The 16634-nt window shown below is 24.4% G+C and overlaps 1 protein-coding gene across 4 annotated transcripts; it reads right to left on the bottom strand.

Annotated features, from left to right (window-relative positions):
• Positions 1-716: 716 nt before the first annotated feature.
• Positions 717-15394, bottom strand: LOC113556259 (X-ray repair cross-complementing protein 5-like). 4 transcript variants are annotated; one of them, XM_026961102.1, is made up of 16 exons: positions 15167-15393; positions 15043-15091; positions 11444-11557; positions 11141-11376; positions 9272-9394; positions 8418-8481; positions 7214-7348; positions 6513-6696; positions 6302-6432; positions 5383-5520; positions 5103-5242; positions 4818-5039; positions 4599-4741; positions 4204-4413; positions 3045-3175; positions 717-1326 (listed from the first exon to the last, which is right to left on the bottom strand). In XM_026961102.1, the coding sequence occupies exons 2-16, from the start codon at positions 15055-15057 to the stop codon at positions 1309-1311; spliced, it is 2004 nt and encodes a 667-aa protein (XP_026816903.1). In that variant the 5' UTR covers positions 15058-15091; positions 15167-15393; the 3' UTR covers positions 717-1308. The 4 variants fall into 4 exon arrangements, with proteins under 4 accessions (XP_026816903.1, XP_026816902.1, XP_026816905.1 ...); XM_026961101.1 differs by having other exon boundaries at positions 15043-15393; XM_026961103.1 differs by lacking the exon at positions 717-1326 and having other exon boundaries at positions 3045-3122; positions 15043-15394.
• Positions 15395-16634: the final 1240 nt, after the last annotated feature.

The following is a 16634-nucleotide window of genomic DNA, read 5'->3' as shown; positions in this document are numbered from 1 at the left end:
TTTTAATTATTTTCCTCGCGCGACGGCAGTGTTGATGGCGGCGGCCAATTGATATGGAAGAGCGGGGTAGCGGGGTATATCGTATACGTCACGGATCGGGCGGCGGCTCAGTTAATGAGATGATGAGGATGAGGATGAGGATGAAGATGCGGCTCCAGAATCCCCTTTTTCTATTTACTAAAAGTCTTTTGACTGATTTTAAAAAACTAAATGGAAAAAACCAGCACCAGTTTAAACAGTTTGTGTTAACAACTTTAAACTCGTACATCGACAGTCAAGAAGCTCAAGAATCAGCAAGTAATGATAAAGTATCATATGGTAGTACTACATCGAATGTATCAGTACAGGAATTTCTAACTTAAAACTATACTTACAGCCCACCCGGATATTCATCATCAAATAGCTTAACATACTGACTATCTACTTATTAACTATTTTGAATACTTATTATGTACATTTGTTTTACATTTACTTCAGTTTAAAGTTTGATTAATACATATTTCTAGTATATAATTATAGTATTATTATTTGAACTTACCTCAAGGTTACTAACATTTTTTCAGCAGGATCTATACTTTTACGAAAATTTGTGTCTTGTGGTCTTATTGCAAACCAATTTCATTTAATATAGTCAAAAGTAGTTGAACTCATACGAGTGAAATTTTTAAATTTTAACTCATCTTTACGCAATTTAGCCAAAAAATTCAAAATTTTATTATTTTGTGTACGTTTTTTATTTATTTCGTGTACCCAAATTTTAGGTTTACGTTTATTTTCATTTATTCACTATTTAACAAAAATTGCTACAAAAGCGGTACAACAACATTATCTTCATCAGAACTCATCTTGACGACTGGTATATAAAAACAAAAATGAGTCGGAAATTATTTTGTCTTGTTTGGTTTTGTTTTGTCAGTGGGAATGAAATTTGTTCGGAGCTGTTTGAAACAATATGTTTCGACCAGTTCTGAACAGTTTTGCTCTTTTGGTGTGCGCCCGGCCTAACCTTTAAAATCACAAAATTGTTTGCCTCCACATTTTTGGAAGAAACATTTTTACAATTACGTACAACACATTATATATCTCTTTGTAAATTATAATAAAACAATTTTAAAATTATAAACATACAATTTTGAGTTAAACATAATAAATACTAGTTACAACACACATTCTGATATTTGCATGGTATGTTATGTTAAATTGTACATTAATAAAAACAATTATTTCATCATTTTTAATAAAAAAAAAAAAAATAATAATAATAATAATAATAATATATAATATAATTATAATTATACTTGTTTCCATTTACAAAAACTCTTTCAGCTGAAACAAAAATAAACAGACTTAATTAAAATATGCATTTAAATAGCTTTCTTTAATTCCGCCTGTTGTAAATGTTTGTATTGCACTTACACCAATGATATTGAAAACTTACTATTTTATATTATGCAAGGAATGAAAGTGGAGTCTCTAATGTATCTACGACATTGGTCATAAATATATTAACAGTTTTTGAATAGTATAATTATAATATTATAATTAAAGTTGGATTTATTATAAAATGTAGTAGTTTTACCCAATATTATTTAACAAATGTCAAGTATACAAAATCAACACACACCAAAATATGTATTTATAACATTTAATTTCTTTAATTATTCATATGAACCTATGAAATATATTATATTATTTTTATAATATACGTTTATATACAGGATGTTTCTGACATTGATGAGATCACTAGTATTATATGAGTATTCATTGTAATAAAGATTTTTTTGAAAAAATTTTTTATCTTCAAAATCTCGGTAAATTCTTATTACTCTTAGAACATTATCTTAAATGTAAAAAAAAACACTCAAATTATATTGTTGCAAAATTTTCAAACGAATCAAGGCATCACATTGTGTATGCGCTTGTCACGCGTTTTTTTTTTCACGCTTGATTTGCTGACTAAAAAAAAGGGTGTGTGATACATCGATTTGTAAAAGAACACTCTGAACAGTACAATATACAAATAATGATAAATATTTGTTATCTTTAACATAATAAATTAATTAATACCTTGTTTTGCATTGTTAAAGAATCATAATTAAATAAGTATACTTTATTTTTTAAATTATTATCTATAAAAGTGGTTCAATGTAACCCCATCAACTTTGATGCACTTTTCCATACGAAGATGTAATAAACTCCAAGTTTTTCCCAAAAAAGTTGGTGTTTTAATAAAGGATATCAACTATATTATTATTCTAAAAGCTGGAATTTCAGTGTAATTATACAAATAATTAGTTTCTCTGATCTCTAACTAATGATGTAACGGATGAAAGTTGCCATATTTACCTAATACACCAAAAACACATAACATAAATGTATGAAATTAAATTCAATCATTTAAATCTGTTAGCCCTAATTTTGTTATTATTTTACTATTTTTATTAGTTTACAATATAAAACAGTGTGTTAATTAATTAAGTATGAAGGATGAAAACAAATAACTATCACTACTGTTTATCTTATAGTGTTTTCATACAAATCGATGTGTCACGGCCCTTTTTTTTAAGTTAGCCATTTGATTTAAATCAGTATTTTGTAAAAGTACAACTAGAGTTAATTTTTTTTTACATTTAAGATAAGATTCTAATAATATTTTGCAGAGAAAAAAAATTTCAAAAAAACCTTCATTGGGCTTTCATTGTAAGTACGTATATACTAATGGCCTCTTCCATATCAGAAGCACCCTATATTAAGATTGAATTAATTCAGGATATCAATTTAAGAAAATAAAAAAAAAATTAAAATTTAATTGTAAATATTTCTTTTTATTAATATACATAATATAACGTCTTACACAACTTGAAATTTTGAATAAATAAAAAATACTAAATGTGATGAAAATAGATGTGAGGTTTTATTTTTATTTAATCATTCAACATCAAACAATAATTATATTGAAAAGTATACCACGTGAATTTGGCTGTTAATGATCATTTGTAATTTGTTAAATCACTTTATATTAATAAAAAAACAAATTCACTTACTGGATCATCATCATCAATAATGAACTCTGCTGTAACATCTTGTAATACTTCATGTTTCATAAATTGTTCAGATAACTCCTGTGAAATATCACTTATTTCAATCTCTTGATTCGTAATAAGTCCTATTCCACCTTAAATATAAATTTATATTTTATTCCATGTGTACATTTAAAAATCTAGACTTATTAAAATAAATCATAAATTATACACATAATATGTTTGGTTTTAATAATATTAATTTAATGAGAGTAATGTAGTAGTTAAATACCATATGTTAAGTACTATTAACATCAAAGATGTGTCTAAACTCTAAAGGACATATAGAAGACATTTTTTTCATAATATTGGTAGTAGTGTCATACTAGTATAGTGACCTACAATTGAAGGTTACGGCAAATATATTATATATCCCAATTTTTATCTGTTTTTATGACATTCTTATAATAACCATATTACATTTTTTTATTTATGAAATATACCCACATGAGCCCTTTTTACAAATTAATAATGTAATTTAAGTACAGAAACAATATTAACATACAATACATATAAATAATTTTATAACTTTAAATTTACAAAAAAATGACACTTAACAATACATAATATCACTCGTTTTATTTTGAATTATATGAAATATTTAAATTCATGTTCATTGTATATTTTTAATCATTGTTTGATTACAACCCCCCCCCCACCACCACCGGTTATAATTAATGTGGATAATCTATGCTCCACTGTATATGATTTAAATCTAATAGAGTATTTACAGTCTAAAATAAGTTTTTATTAAATTTTAGTAATTTAATTAGCTAAAGAATTTGACTTGTTTGGTTTTGAATCAAGATTCTCTTCCAGTAAATATGATCATTGATCATAGTATGTACTATATAACATAGAATATTGGTAAGTATTTAAATCATTTATAATATGAACATGTTCACATCATTACAAGCTCCTTTTCACCAACAAATATTTTTTTTTTGTGAACTCTATTAAAAATTTTTTATAGGTTCATACTACATTAAATACTCCAAAAGATAAATTAAGAAATATTGAAATTAAAACAATCGTTTTATTAGTTTATATAGACTATTTGAACCTTATCAATTGTCATGTATCTATTATATTATTTAATTTATATATTATATAAGATACTTACTGTCAACGAACTGTGACCACATTCCTTCTTTACCAGATAAAAGAACTGAATCTTTTACAAGATACATCAAAGTATTATACGATTTAACATCATTATTTTTTATATAAAATTCTCTTAAAACTTTCAAATTTGATGCTGGTTTCTTTAATTCTTCCATACTTGTACTAGATTCTATTAAGTCTAAAGTTATGTGTTTCATATTTTCACAAACTGCAATAATAATTATTATAAATTAATTTAAAAAAATGTTAACATATAGTATGACATTTTTATAAAATACCACTCATTTAACATTGAATTTCATTTTTATAACTTCTTAGAAATGTATATTAAATAAATTAACAAATACAATATATATTTATAACTTAAACTAAATATAGTAAATATATGAATACCTATTACAGAATTTAATCCGTTTTCTAAATGTTTATTAAAATCTTCTATTGGGCTGAATGCTGTAGTTACAAATTGTTTCGAAAAGTCTACTTCTTCTTCATCACAATCAAATTGTAAAATATTATTATCTCCAACTGAACATCTAATAAACAAGCATAATAAATATAATATTATTTTCAATATTTATTGATTTAATTCTTAGAATTAATATTACCCACTTTTTATAAATTTCTTGTTGAAGTGAAAATACTTTTATAATTTCATCTATCGGTTGTTTAGTCTTTACCATAATTCTTTTAGGGGAGTTCAGTAAACTTTGGATATACTCTGGTATTGTTTTAGTTAATAATTTGTTTGGATTAATAGCCTTTTGAGAAATACAATCAAATACGAATTGTAATTCAGGGTCGTGTGTATTTTCTGGCATGAACAAATCATTTCTGAAATAATATTAATTAGTAAAATTAACAACAAATTAATCAGTCGATAATATTTTAATTCACCCATCTTTATCTAAATCCATTGCATCTATAAGATTACGGACAGCATTATTTTCTTCATAATTGGGTTTAAATGATTTTAGTGATAGAAGTTTAAACAAGTGTTCATCTTCAGCATATGGTAGATTAACACACACAAAATACTAAAACAATAATGTATATTATAATAATTACTAGAAAATAATAAATGTGTAAACAAACTATGGCATAAAAATATACATAAAATAGTAAGTATATGGTCAAAATTTCACCATAATATAATTTTACATCAAAGCATACATACATTTTCAGCATCTTCTCTTTGAGGAAAGATTGCTCCAATAGTTGGCAAACAATTATTCAAATAAACTTTTCTAATAATCATTAATTCTTCTCTTTCCACCATAGCATTGAAAATAACTCTAAATGCAATAATATCTTCCTATAATGAATAATTAATATTTTAAATTAATTATTATTGTAGGCAAAACAATTACACAGAACTATGGAACAGTAGATCAACATTTTACTGAGATCTTCATATAATTTCTTTCACCTATACTTTAAATACCTATAATTCGTAAACTTCTTTTCCAAACTTATGATTTCTATGCATTTAAATTATCTAAAAAATATTCTGTTTTGGAATAAAAAGTTAAAAAACAAACGATAATATGTTAAAAATATATTTTACTTTAAAAAATATTTTTTTTTATTTTGACTAGAAGTTATTTTTAAAAAAAAATTCAAAAATATTAATGTATTTTGAAATAAAAAGTGTGAATTGATAAAATATCACTCAGTATACAACTTATAAGATAATTATTCATGTTTTTTTTTTTTTATTTAACAATGATCTTGTCCAATTCTTTTTGAAAAGTAAATCTTTATCATATTTGTATTAGAGATCTGATTTGAGCATATTTGCTTATATCAAGTTATTTATAAATAAAGAGAAATCATATACTGTTCTTTATATTTTTTTCAAGTTGTATGTTATTTTAACTATTGACATTGTTTTTAGAATTAAGAGAAATTACATTTTTATTTTTAACTACAATTTTCTATTCATAATACAAATAATATTTAATTATAATTAAAAACCACTGTCGCCGTGTCAATATGTCATTTTTAAATAGTATTTTGTCGACTATATATTTGAAATTTATTTTATTATAACCAAAGATAACTCAATAAAGTAGAAAAATTAATTTTTTAGTTACTTTGTGAGGTTTAAAAATATATGATCCTCCATCCATTAAAAATGATCTTTGTATATTTTTAGCTTTTGTAAACCCTAATACTTGTAAACATCTTGGACCAGATTTATAACTATATGCATCCGTATCTAAATCTACAAAAAATATAAATATATATTATACATACATACCTACTAATTTAAATAAATTTGAATAGTTTTTATGATGTACTTACTGGAGACTGGTATAATTGTATCACCAAAGCGAAATCCATCTATTATATCCTCACGATCAACTTCTATTTGTTCACCATTTTCAACATAAAAGTATGTAGTGTGTTTCTTCATTGCTGTAACTGAGTCTTCTGTATCATAGTTTTTACATAATAACCACTTAAAGCTTTTAGCAGTTTCATCTATCTGTTATATATATTTAAATATCTGAATAATTATTGTTTTACGAAGACTTTATATTGGAATGTGTTGTTTCTGTCTTATTAATGTACATTGTACGTCATAGCAAATTTGCATTCAGCAGAACACATTTTATGTTGTTATCTTTAATATTGGAGCTAATTTACTTATTATCAAACTAAATTGTAACAATATTATCTAGAAAATTGCATGATGCATATGCTCTTATTGATATTATCATTTTAAACTGAGTTAAGAACATTTTAAAATTGTAATATTAAAAAATTATAATATCAATAAAATCATGACTTGACCTAGATAATACTCTTACCTTAAAGTTTAATTATAGGTAAATTGACTCCAATATGAAAGCTAACAACATAAAATATGTTCTGTTGAATTCAAATATGCTATGAAGTACGTTAGTAGCTATGTAGTACTACGCATATGGGTATAACATCTTCTTAAGATATTAATCAACAAAATTAAATATTTTGTACACACATAGTAGTCAAGTAAATACCTTTTTATAACCGGAAACTCTAATATTAAAAACATTTCCAAAGTTTAAAGGGATATTCCAAGCTCTTGGAGTTACTTCTTTTTGTTTATAATGACTTAATTTAGGTAGAACTGTACCAAAATTAACAGCAGTTGCCTAAGAATAATACAATTAATTACAAAATATATGGTTAGGATTATTTTTTTCAAAAAATTATATTATTTTGTTAATATGATTTCAACATGATTAAATACAATAAAAACAATTGTATGGTCATATAGCACTAGAAAGTTATTAAAAAAAAATAATAAAATAAACATAACATATGCATAATATGGGCCAGAGAACCCTTAACTTTATCACATTGTAATTTTTAATCCTTCCAAATATATTATAATAGTTGAAAATGGAAAAAATCATTTAAAAAACTTACTATATTGTTATGTTTTAACAATATCCACAATACTTTAGATAATTTACATAACTCCTAAGAAATATTATTGATAATAACAATTCTTAATAAAACACTTTTCAGTTAATAAAACGAATAAAGAAATTACTTGTGGTATTTTAAACATTTCATAGTAAATTAGTTATTTCCTGAATCATAATCATACATATATCACTAAGTTTTGAAAAATTAAATAACTTGTTTTATAAATTTTTTAAATTTTTTTTTTTATATTCATACAATTAATAGATGCTTGTACTATATGTGAAATATTAACTTTTTATTTTTTTGTACAGAAAATAAAAAAAATTCAAAACAGCCAATTTATAAATATATATTGATAAAAATAGTTTTAATGTTTAGAGTATTTAATTTGTGTAATTCATAGTCAACTTATGAGCGTTAAAATATTCATTCAACTTTTTTATACTGGGTATTTTATTAAAACCAAAAGTAAAAACCAGTAGAAACGAATACGATAACTACATTCTTTATTATCTATGACCTTTCTATCTTATCACCACTAAGGCTTTATCTAAATTTTACATATTATTAACAATACTCAAATATGGTTATTGTTAACTCCAATTAAAAATTTTGTTTTGACTACTGATTTTTACTTTAGGCTTTGATTAAATACCCATTAGCAGAAAGTTGAAGAAATACTTAGACTTTCATAAGTTGTGCTTAGTTTTTTAGTTATTTAATTTGTCAGAATTTTGTGATACATCCTGTATATGCATGTATGCACTATATATAATATTATTGTATTACCTCAGCTTTTAAAATAAATGTTTCTAACTCAGGATTGAGTGATATATCATCAAAATCTTTACCTCTGAAAACATAAAATTGATTTAAACTACAAATAATAATTCCTCAATATGTAAACAGTATTATTCTAAATAGTACAACATTGATTTTTATTTGATGAAATGCAAAAAATATATATATTATTATCTGAATACAGAACATATTTAAATAAGCAATCTACAAATCACAATAACAATATCAACTATGATATTCATGAATTAGTCTAAATATTTTACAGTTTTTTTTTTAGACAATAATAATATATTTAATTGCAAAATATTTTATATCCTTACTATTAATATTTTTAAAATACGGCATAGTTACTAAAACTGTAAGACTTTCAATATCTATAAAAAAAAAAATATATAACCGTATTTTTGATATATTTTGAATATTGCAAAATTAACTAAGAGAAGTAAGAAATATTGAAGTAAATTTTCATAAATGACATTTTACAATACATGAGAAATAAAAATAAAAAAAATATATAAATGTTCATTGAACATAAAAATATAAATATTCATTAAAAATTTTAAATTAAAAAACAAAGAAAAAAATTATTGAAAAACGGTTTGAATAAATATTTACACATTTTCAACTTTTAATAGAAATTAACCTCAATAGTGAAGACCAATACATTTTTAATACTCCAATAGGTGATGGCAAAAAAAATAAACCATAATAACATTGCTTTCATTTCTATTGAAAAGAATATTTGAAATTATAATGATGAATATATTATTTAAACACAATAGAAACATATTTCAATTTAAAATAGTGTATTTTTTTAATTTACAAATTTTAAATTAACTTACATTATGGTTAAATTAATATTTTGCCTTTTTATACAGCTTGCAATTATATCTATTTTATCAAATGAAATATCAGTTTCAAGATTTGAAAACATAACAATCTGAAGGTCTTTGAATATTTTCTCTCTATAAAATAAAAAAAATATTATGCTTAAAAAATATAATTAAAAATTTATAATTAGAATAATAAGTAAATAAATATTAAATTTAAACATATAAACATATAATAAACCAAAACTATAGATTTTATATTTCAAAATTAAATTAGAATTATAGTATTTGTTATAGTTCAAAGTTTTCTTTTATTATTGCGTGCATTCAATAAAATAATTTGCAATAAAAATTGATAACTAGGGCTTGGGTATTGTAGGAGATGTATATATTTTTCAAGGTATTATTCTATATGCTCTTGATTTGTATAGTAGACTAAGCTAGAAATCAGAGCTAGAAATTAATGAATTAAAAAATGTTAAATGCATATTTTAGATAAAAGTGCATATTTCATTAATTTTTATATACATATTATGAAAATTTATTTTTTTCTAAAAAATGTTTCTATCTTAATCAATCTAATTTTACTTATTGAATATAAAATTTAATGTAATTAGACATACGTATTTATTGTCACCATCATAGTCAAATATTAATTTCACTACAACGGTTAAATGTGAATTTCATCACTATTGCAATAATTTATGAAATAGGGAACATGGATTAAAATATGAAAATATATGTTTAAAAGGATGTTCTACCCACATGTGCTTTATCCGTCTTACTAATGTATACTATAGCAAATTTGAATTCAACAAAATCCATCTTATATTATTTTCTTTGATAGTAGAGTAAATTTACTCATTATTCAACTTAAAAGTAAGAATATTATTTAGAGTATCACGTAGGCTTTTATTGATGTTTTAATTTTAAACTGAGTTATAGTTATGTAAAATACTTTAAAATTAAAATACCAATATAAACCCATATGATAATATACCCTAGATAATATTCTTGCCTACTTTTAAGTTTAATAATAGGTCAATTGACTCTAATACTAAAGCTAACAACATAAAATGAATTCAGCTGAACGCAAATCTGTTATATTGTACGTTAGTAAAATGGAGACAACACATACGGCTACAATGTCCTCTCAAAAATAAATATTGACAACATTAATAAAGTAGTCATATACAAGGTGATTTTTTAAGTAAACTCATCCCATTATTATGCTTAAATTATGAATATATTCAAATTTTGATTTTTACATAGTTTTAAGTTGTTTAAAAACAACGTTTTTATTAAAAAATTATATTTTTAAATAATTTTTATCCTTATATTTTTTTAAGTTTTTACTTTTTTGAATGACAACATAGTTTTAATTTCATATTCCAAAGCAGAAAAATGTTTTGAGTATTTTGATACACAAAAATTGAATTTAGGGCAAGTAGTTAATGAGTTATACGTATTATAACTCATTAACTACTCAGGTTAAGTTAAATTCGATTTTTATGTATCAAAATAATCAAAAAAATATTCAAACAATACATATATATTTAAAGCAGGCTAAATATTTTTTAAGTTTTAACTAGAACCTATCATATATCTGTCTATTCAAACCTCACTATATCTTTATAATATAATCATTTTTGTAAGAACAATGAATACACTAAAAAATGTAAATAAATATTTACCGCTCCTTTAAAGGGCTAAAAATTATCACTTTCAGTATGGTTGTTTTTTCCCCCTACAAAAATATGATTGCAAGTGGGCTGCTAAAAAAATTATTTTCCAGGGCCGGTCTAAAATTCCAATCCGTCTCTGAATGAGGATCAGCTTGTTTGAGTCCAGTAATGAACTACTGTAGTATAATATACTTACTCATTTTCCTTTTTCAACATATCTGCAGCAATGACAAGGGTATTAAGCCAATCTGAAGGTGTAATATCTACTGAAGATAAGCTGTTAATATGTTTAATTAAATCCCAAGTAACTACACCTAAGCTAGTAACAATTTCTATATTTTGATAACAACATCCTGAGGATGAAAGATGGTTATTTGTACGAGATGATCCAAACAATATTAATGATAAATAATCTTTACTTTCAGCAAATATCTAAAACATAATAAGTAATATTTTTTACAATTAATTAATAATCATAACCATATAAGTTATAAATTACTTTTCTCTTTAAAATCATAGAAGCACAAAATTTAGCTTTTTCAAAATAGGATTTTCCATCTGAATCTGGCTGCAAAGAATTTTTTCCTACATCAATTGCAAGTATTATTGCTTCCTAGGATACAAAATATTATAATTATAAATAAATAATAATAATGAAATACACAAACAAGCATATATATATATATTATACATTTATACATAATTAAAGACTTAATTAAAAGCTTATTATTTATTTAAAAGTTATAAAATCAAAATATTCATGATAAAAAGAAGACGATGAAAGAATTTTATAAAGAAGAATATTTTACTGTGCATTGACTGGATAGAATTTTAATATTTACAATTTTTATAAATATAAACGTGTTTTAACTTAAAATAATTTTGATTATTATTAATTATTAATAACTTATTCAAAAATGTAAATATTAAGTATATCCAGTAAACACACAGGAAATATTCTTCTTTATAAAATATATATTAAGTGCTTTGCCCTAAATTGAACTGGAGAATCATAATCGTGGGAATACGTAATATGTTTGTGGGAGACGGACAGAGAAAACAAACGTTGATGAAGCGACCCCTTCAGCATCTATGAGTAGTAAACCTGACATTTCAAGCTTTTTAATACTTTTAACAATAATAGAAAAATTTGTTTTAGTATAAGTTGAATCGTTAATAATATTTGATTTAGTATTTATATTATATAATAATTGTATATAAAATTAAATTAAAACATTAAATGTATATATAAATGTAATATGCAAGAACATGCGTTTTTATGAAAAATATACACTTGTACCCATAATATGCAAAATAAATCTTATAATATTATTTATTTAGGTATGATTGATGAAAATTCATTTTCTGTATGTAATTGCTTAAATATGCATGAATATGCATTATAATAAGCAAAATCCCGTCTTTATATATAATAATAAACTATTTATATACAAGTTATCGACTAAATAAATAATGGTATATATTATTTAAATAAACATATCAATAAACAGAAACGTTTTTAAATATATGTTCTGTAAGAATTTTTTTAGTAAAATAATGTTTAAACTTACTATCCCATCTCTAGTCAAACATTTACATCTTACTTTCTTCACATTCCTACAAAATTTTTCTTAAATAAATTTCTCTTTACTCCTTGTTACCTTCCACAATATATTATACACTATCAGACCTGTGGCATTCATATTCCTCTTATCATTCTCATTGTAATCAACCTTTCACATTGAAATTAATTTAAGTTCATTTCCCAACAAGGTTAGGTATAGTATTATAATTTAAAGGTATGGTACAATACTTTATTAAAAACTATACATGCTTAATAGTTAGATTAGGTTTATTATCATGTGTTGACGTTGTCTTACTAACAAATACCATACCAAAATATACATTCAACAGTTCCAATTTTGGGTGTTTAGCTTAAGATGACGTTGTACCTACATGTGTAGTGTGCTGTTAGTTTTAATATTAGAGTGAATTGACATATTACAAAATGTAAAAGTAAGATTATTATATTGTGCCCCACAGCCATGTAGGATTTTATTGATATTATTTTTAAGTAAATTATAATTTTTTGAAACTGTACATTCTAAAATGATCATAACTTACTTAAATAATTTCAATAAAAGGCTATGTGGGCCCTACATAATAATCATACCTTTAAATTTTATAATAGGTCAATTTACTCAAATATCAAGACTAACAACAACTATTGAAACTGGTGAACAAACATTTTCTGTGTTAATGTGTGTAAATGGAGAAAATACATATAGGTACGACCCCTCTTAAATATTAGAGTGAAATGACCTATTATCAAACTTAAGGGTAAGAACAGTATTTGTGTTCTCTCCTTTGTTTTTTATATACTACTTCAGTTTTAAAGTTAATTATGATCATTTTTAAATATTAATATTTTACATACTCATAACTCACTTAAAAATTAATATACCATAAAAAAAAACAAACAAGTTAACACGATATTCTTGTCTTCAAATTTGATATAGACACAAAAATGGAACTGTTGAAAGTATATTTTGGTACCTATGGTATTCATTAGTAAAACAACGACAACATAAGTGAATACAACAATCCCTTGAGACAAAAATTATTAACAATTTAATTAAAAAAGAATATAATTATTTAGTTTAAATTTATTGTTAATGTAAATATAACATTGCTATAGTTGTGACAATGTGTGTGTAGAATGCTTATTACTATACTGCTATGTGCTCTGATATATTAGATAGTAATATTAATAATAATACTTAATAATAATAATAACACTTTACTAATAAGTATAACAATATAGCAACGGTATTAAATGTTTTTTACTAAAAACCCAAATTATCTCGAAAATAGTGCCAACAAAATAGTAGGAAAAGTGAAGGGTAAAACAACAATGATAAAAGAAGGAGATAGGTCAATAAAAATATAGAAATATAGAAACCAGTATACCAAAATATACCAGCTCTAAAATATAATAATATTAGTCCCTTACTAAAACAACAAATCAGCTTAGTTCATATTAGAACATGCAGTAGCAATATGACAGAGAATACCGTACATGAATGTATGAAAAGTGCTACATCCTGCCACAATCTAATTAGGTCATTGCACGTCTGCGTGAATCCTTAACTATGTGATAACGTGTGAACAACAAATGACACACATCCAATCGACCAGAAGGGACAAGGGAAGAGTAGAAAGAGGGAAACCGATAATATAAGGGGGCCTTGAAGAGTACTCCAACAGATGTGTTCTATCAGAGTCAGGCACTTTCATGTCAGTTGACATCACAAAACAGTCTCTGTGACTTAGTCTATTTTTCTAATTAAATTACACTTAAAATAATTTACAATTAATTACACTGAATACTTTTCAATAAATTTACACTGAAAATATTTGCATCATCTAATTTATTTAAACCACAACTACACCACCACTACACATCAATTGTTGATTGGCACACTACAATACTATGGCCTTAGAATATTACTATCCCAAATAAAACACATCCATTTCTAAGCATTCCTCACTTATCAACATACTAATGATGGTACATTAACAATCAGCAACTTTCAACGCTATACATAGTACAGGGGTGGCAGCCAACCAGTTGATCTCGAGATGAATTAGAGTTGATTGCAACACCCTTTCGAATTTTTGAATTTTTTTCAGAAAACAATTAAAATATTCTTTTTTTGTAAATTTGTATATTTTTGTTTATCCCACGAATATAAAAATTATATTTAGAAAAAAACAATAAAGAACTATGAAAAACAAAATTATACACAGATATTGAATCAAAATTGTAACACGTATGTACATATATAATAAATTTTTTGTTTATTGACAACTTTTTCTTTTTTTTTTTTGATCGATCGGAACAACCTAGAATATCTCAGAGGTCGATCGCAAGTCTATTAAAGTTGGTCACCCCTGACATAGTATATACATTTTAAGGGAAATAAAACCATTGCAGCAATGTCCTGAAGTCAATTTGTCATTATATCATTATAAGCATTCTAAATCTAGTAATTTATTGCCAAGTAGTTAGTAATTATAATAAATATGAATACAAACCTTTTTTGCCGCCATTAGAGAAGTATTGTATGTAGATAATTGTAATACACTAGATATTAATTATAAACTTCAGTATTTTGTCTTGATATATATACATATATTATATTAAAGGTGGTGTAAGTACCATGTAACGACTAATCCAGAAGTATAGTTGTGTAATCATAAAAAATAATACTAATACGATACTAGACTTCGATTCTGAGTCTGTGTGTCATCCACCGAGTAATGGCGACTAAAATAACGAATACAAAATGTAAATATTTAATGCAAAATAATTATAAGCAAATATATTGTGAAACGATGTACTGATATACTATCACATCACTGATTTAGGTAACAAAAACGTTAAAACAGGCATTTAAAAGAGCAAGGCATCGTCTCTTATCGTTATCACAATATCACTATAGTATCTGTGGTGACATAATCCCAAAGCATGACAAAAAGCAATTCGACAAAACATCACCCGTCAAAAGGCCACGATGGTTATTTGTCGTATGGCTTTATGTCGTTTTCTAAATCTAAATTCGACACAAATTCATTCGACATAAAGCCATTTATAATGTATACCAACACAGAACTATGTACGGTAATTAACAATTATTTAAACGACAAAGGCACCTAATACCTAATGGTATTATAATGTAATTATTTTTAAAATTATTTTGGAGCTAATTCGTATACAAATACCTATATATACTTATATACTATATACTACTACTATACTTAATACCTAACTGTAGATTAATCGTTTGAAATATCAAATAAAAATTTAAAATTCAATTTTACCTTTTTTATGAATACTTTTCTTGTGTTCTAGCTTAGAGCTTAGAATAACCTAATCCAGAACCTCTAGAAACTGTTTATTTTTGTAACTGCACGTAAAAATAGGTACTATAGAAATATTTTTAAATTTGTTCTAAAAACGACTAGTGTTGAAGTTGGTGGGTGCTCGGCTCAAAATACCTATAGGTTAGGTTAATATTAATATATATATTATTTACCATATACATGCTAACTGTTAATTATATAATATATTTAATATTAATGTTATTAGTGTTAGATACAGGGCTTGAAACCGATTGAAAAAAATTTCGATTTTGTCTACCGGTTATAATATTTTCGATTTTGATTTCAATTTTAGAAATCAGTTTTTGATTTTTTGGATTTTAATTACGTTTTAACCTAACCTAACCTAACCTATACTTACTAGTTTTAATTACAATTTATATTTAACTATTGCCTATTGGTAATGTAAAATTTTGTTCGAACACGGATCCTCTTCGCGCGCTTCGAACGGACCACAACTATAGATAGTAGATACTTTAGTTGCGGGATGGCCCATCAAAACCAACAATAACCCAAAATTAAAAATATCCTGGAAAAGGAATTTGAAAAATAGTCATGATTTAGAAGTTTATTATAGGTTGTATGGTGTGTGTTAAGTGTTTGTATGTATGTAATATTGTAACTGTGTAATAAAAAATAAAAAATATTGACATACAATTGCAGGGGAATACTTTAAAATTAAAATAATATTAATGAGACAGTTCACATATCCAACAAACCAACAAAATAAAAAACAGAATAAATTT

The sequence above is a fragment of the Rhopalosiphum maidis genome, chromosome 3 (assembly GCF_003676215.2).
Source record: "Rhopalosiphum maidis isolate BTI-1 chromosome 3, ASM367621v3, whole genome shotgun sequence".
Lineage (NCBI taxonomy): Eukaryota > Metazoa > Arthropoda > Insecta > Hemiptera > Aphididae > Rhopalosiphum > Rhopalosiphum maidis.
This window is presented reverse-complemented; position numbering and strand designations above follow the sequence as displayed.

What these genes read in the sequence shown, in the direction of transcription:
- LOC113556259 (XM_026961101.1), bottom strand. An exon ending in ATGGATTTAGATAAAGATGG is followed by an intron (nt 5,040 to 5,102) that starts GTGAATTAAAAT and finishes ATATTATTTCAG; the next exon opens with AAATGATTTGTTCATGCCAG. An exon ending in GTGGTCACAGTTCGTTGACA is followed by an intron (nt 3,176 to 4,203) that starts GTAAGTATCTTA and finishes TTTATATTTAAG; the next exon opens with GTGGAATAGGACTTATTACG.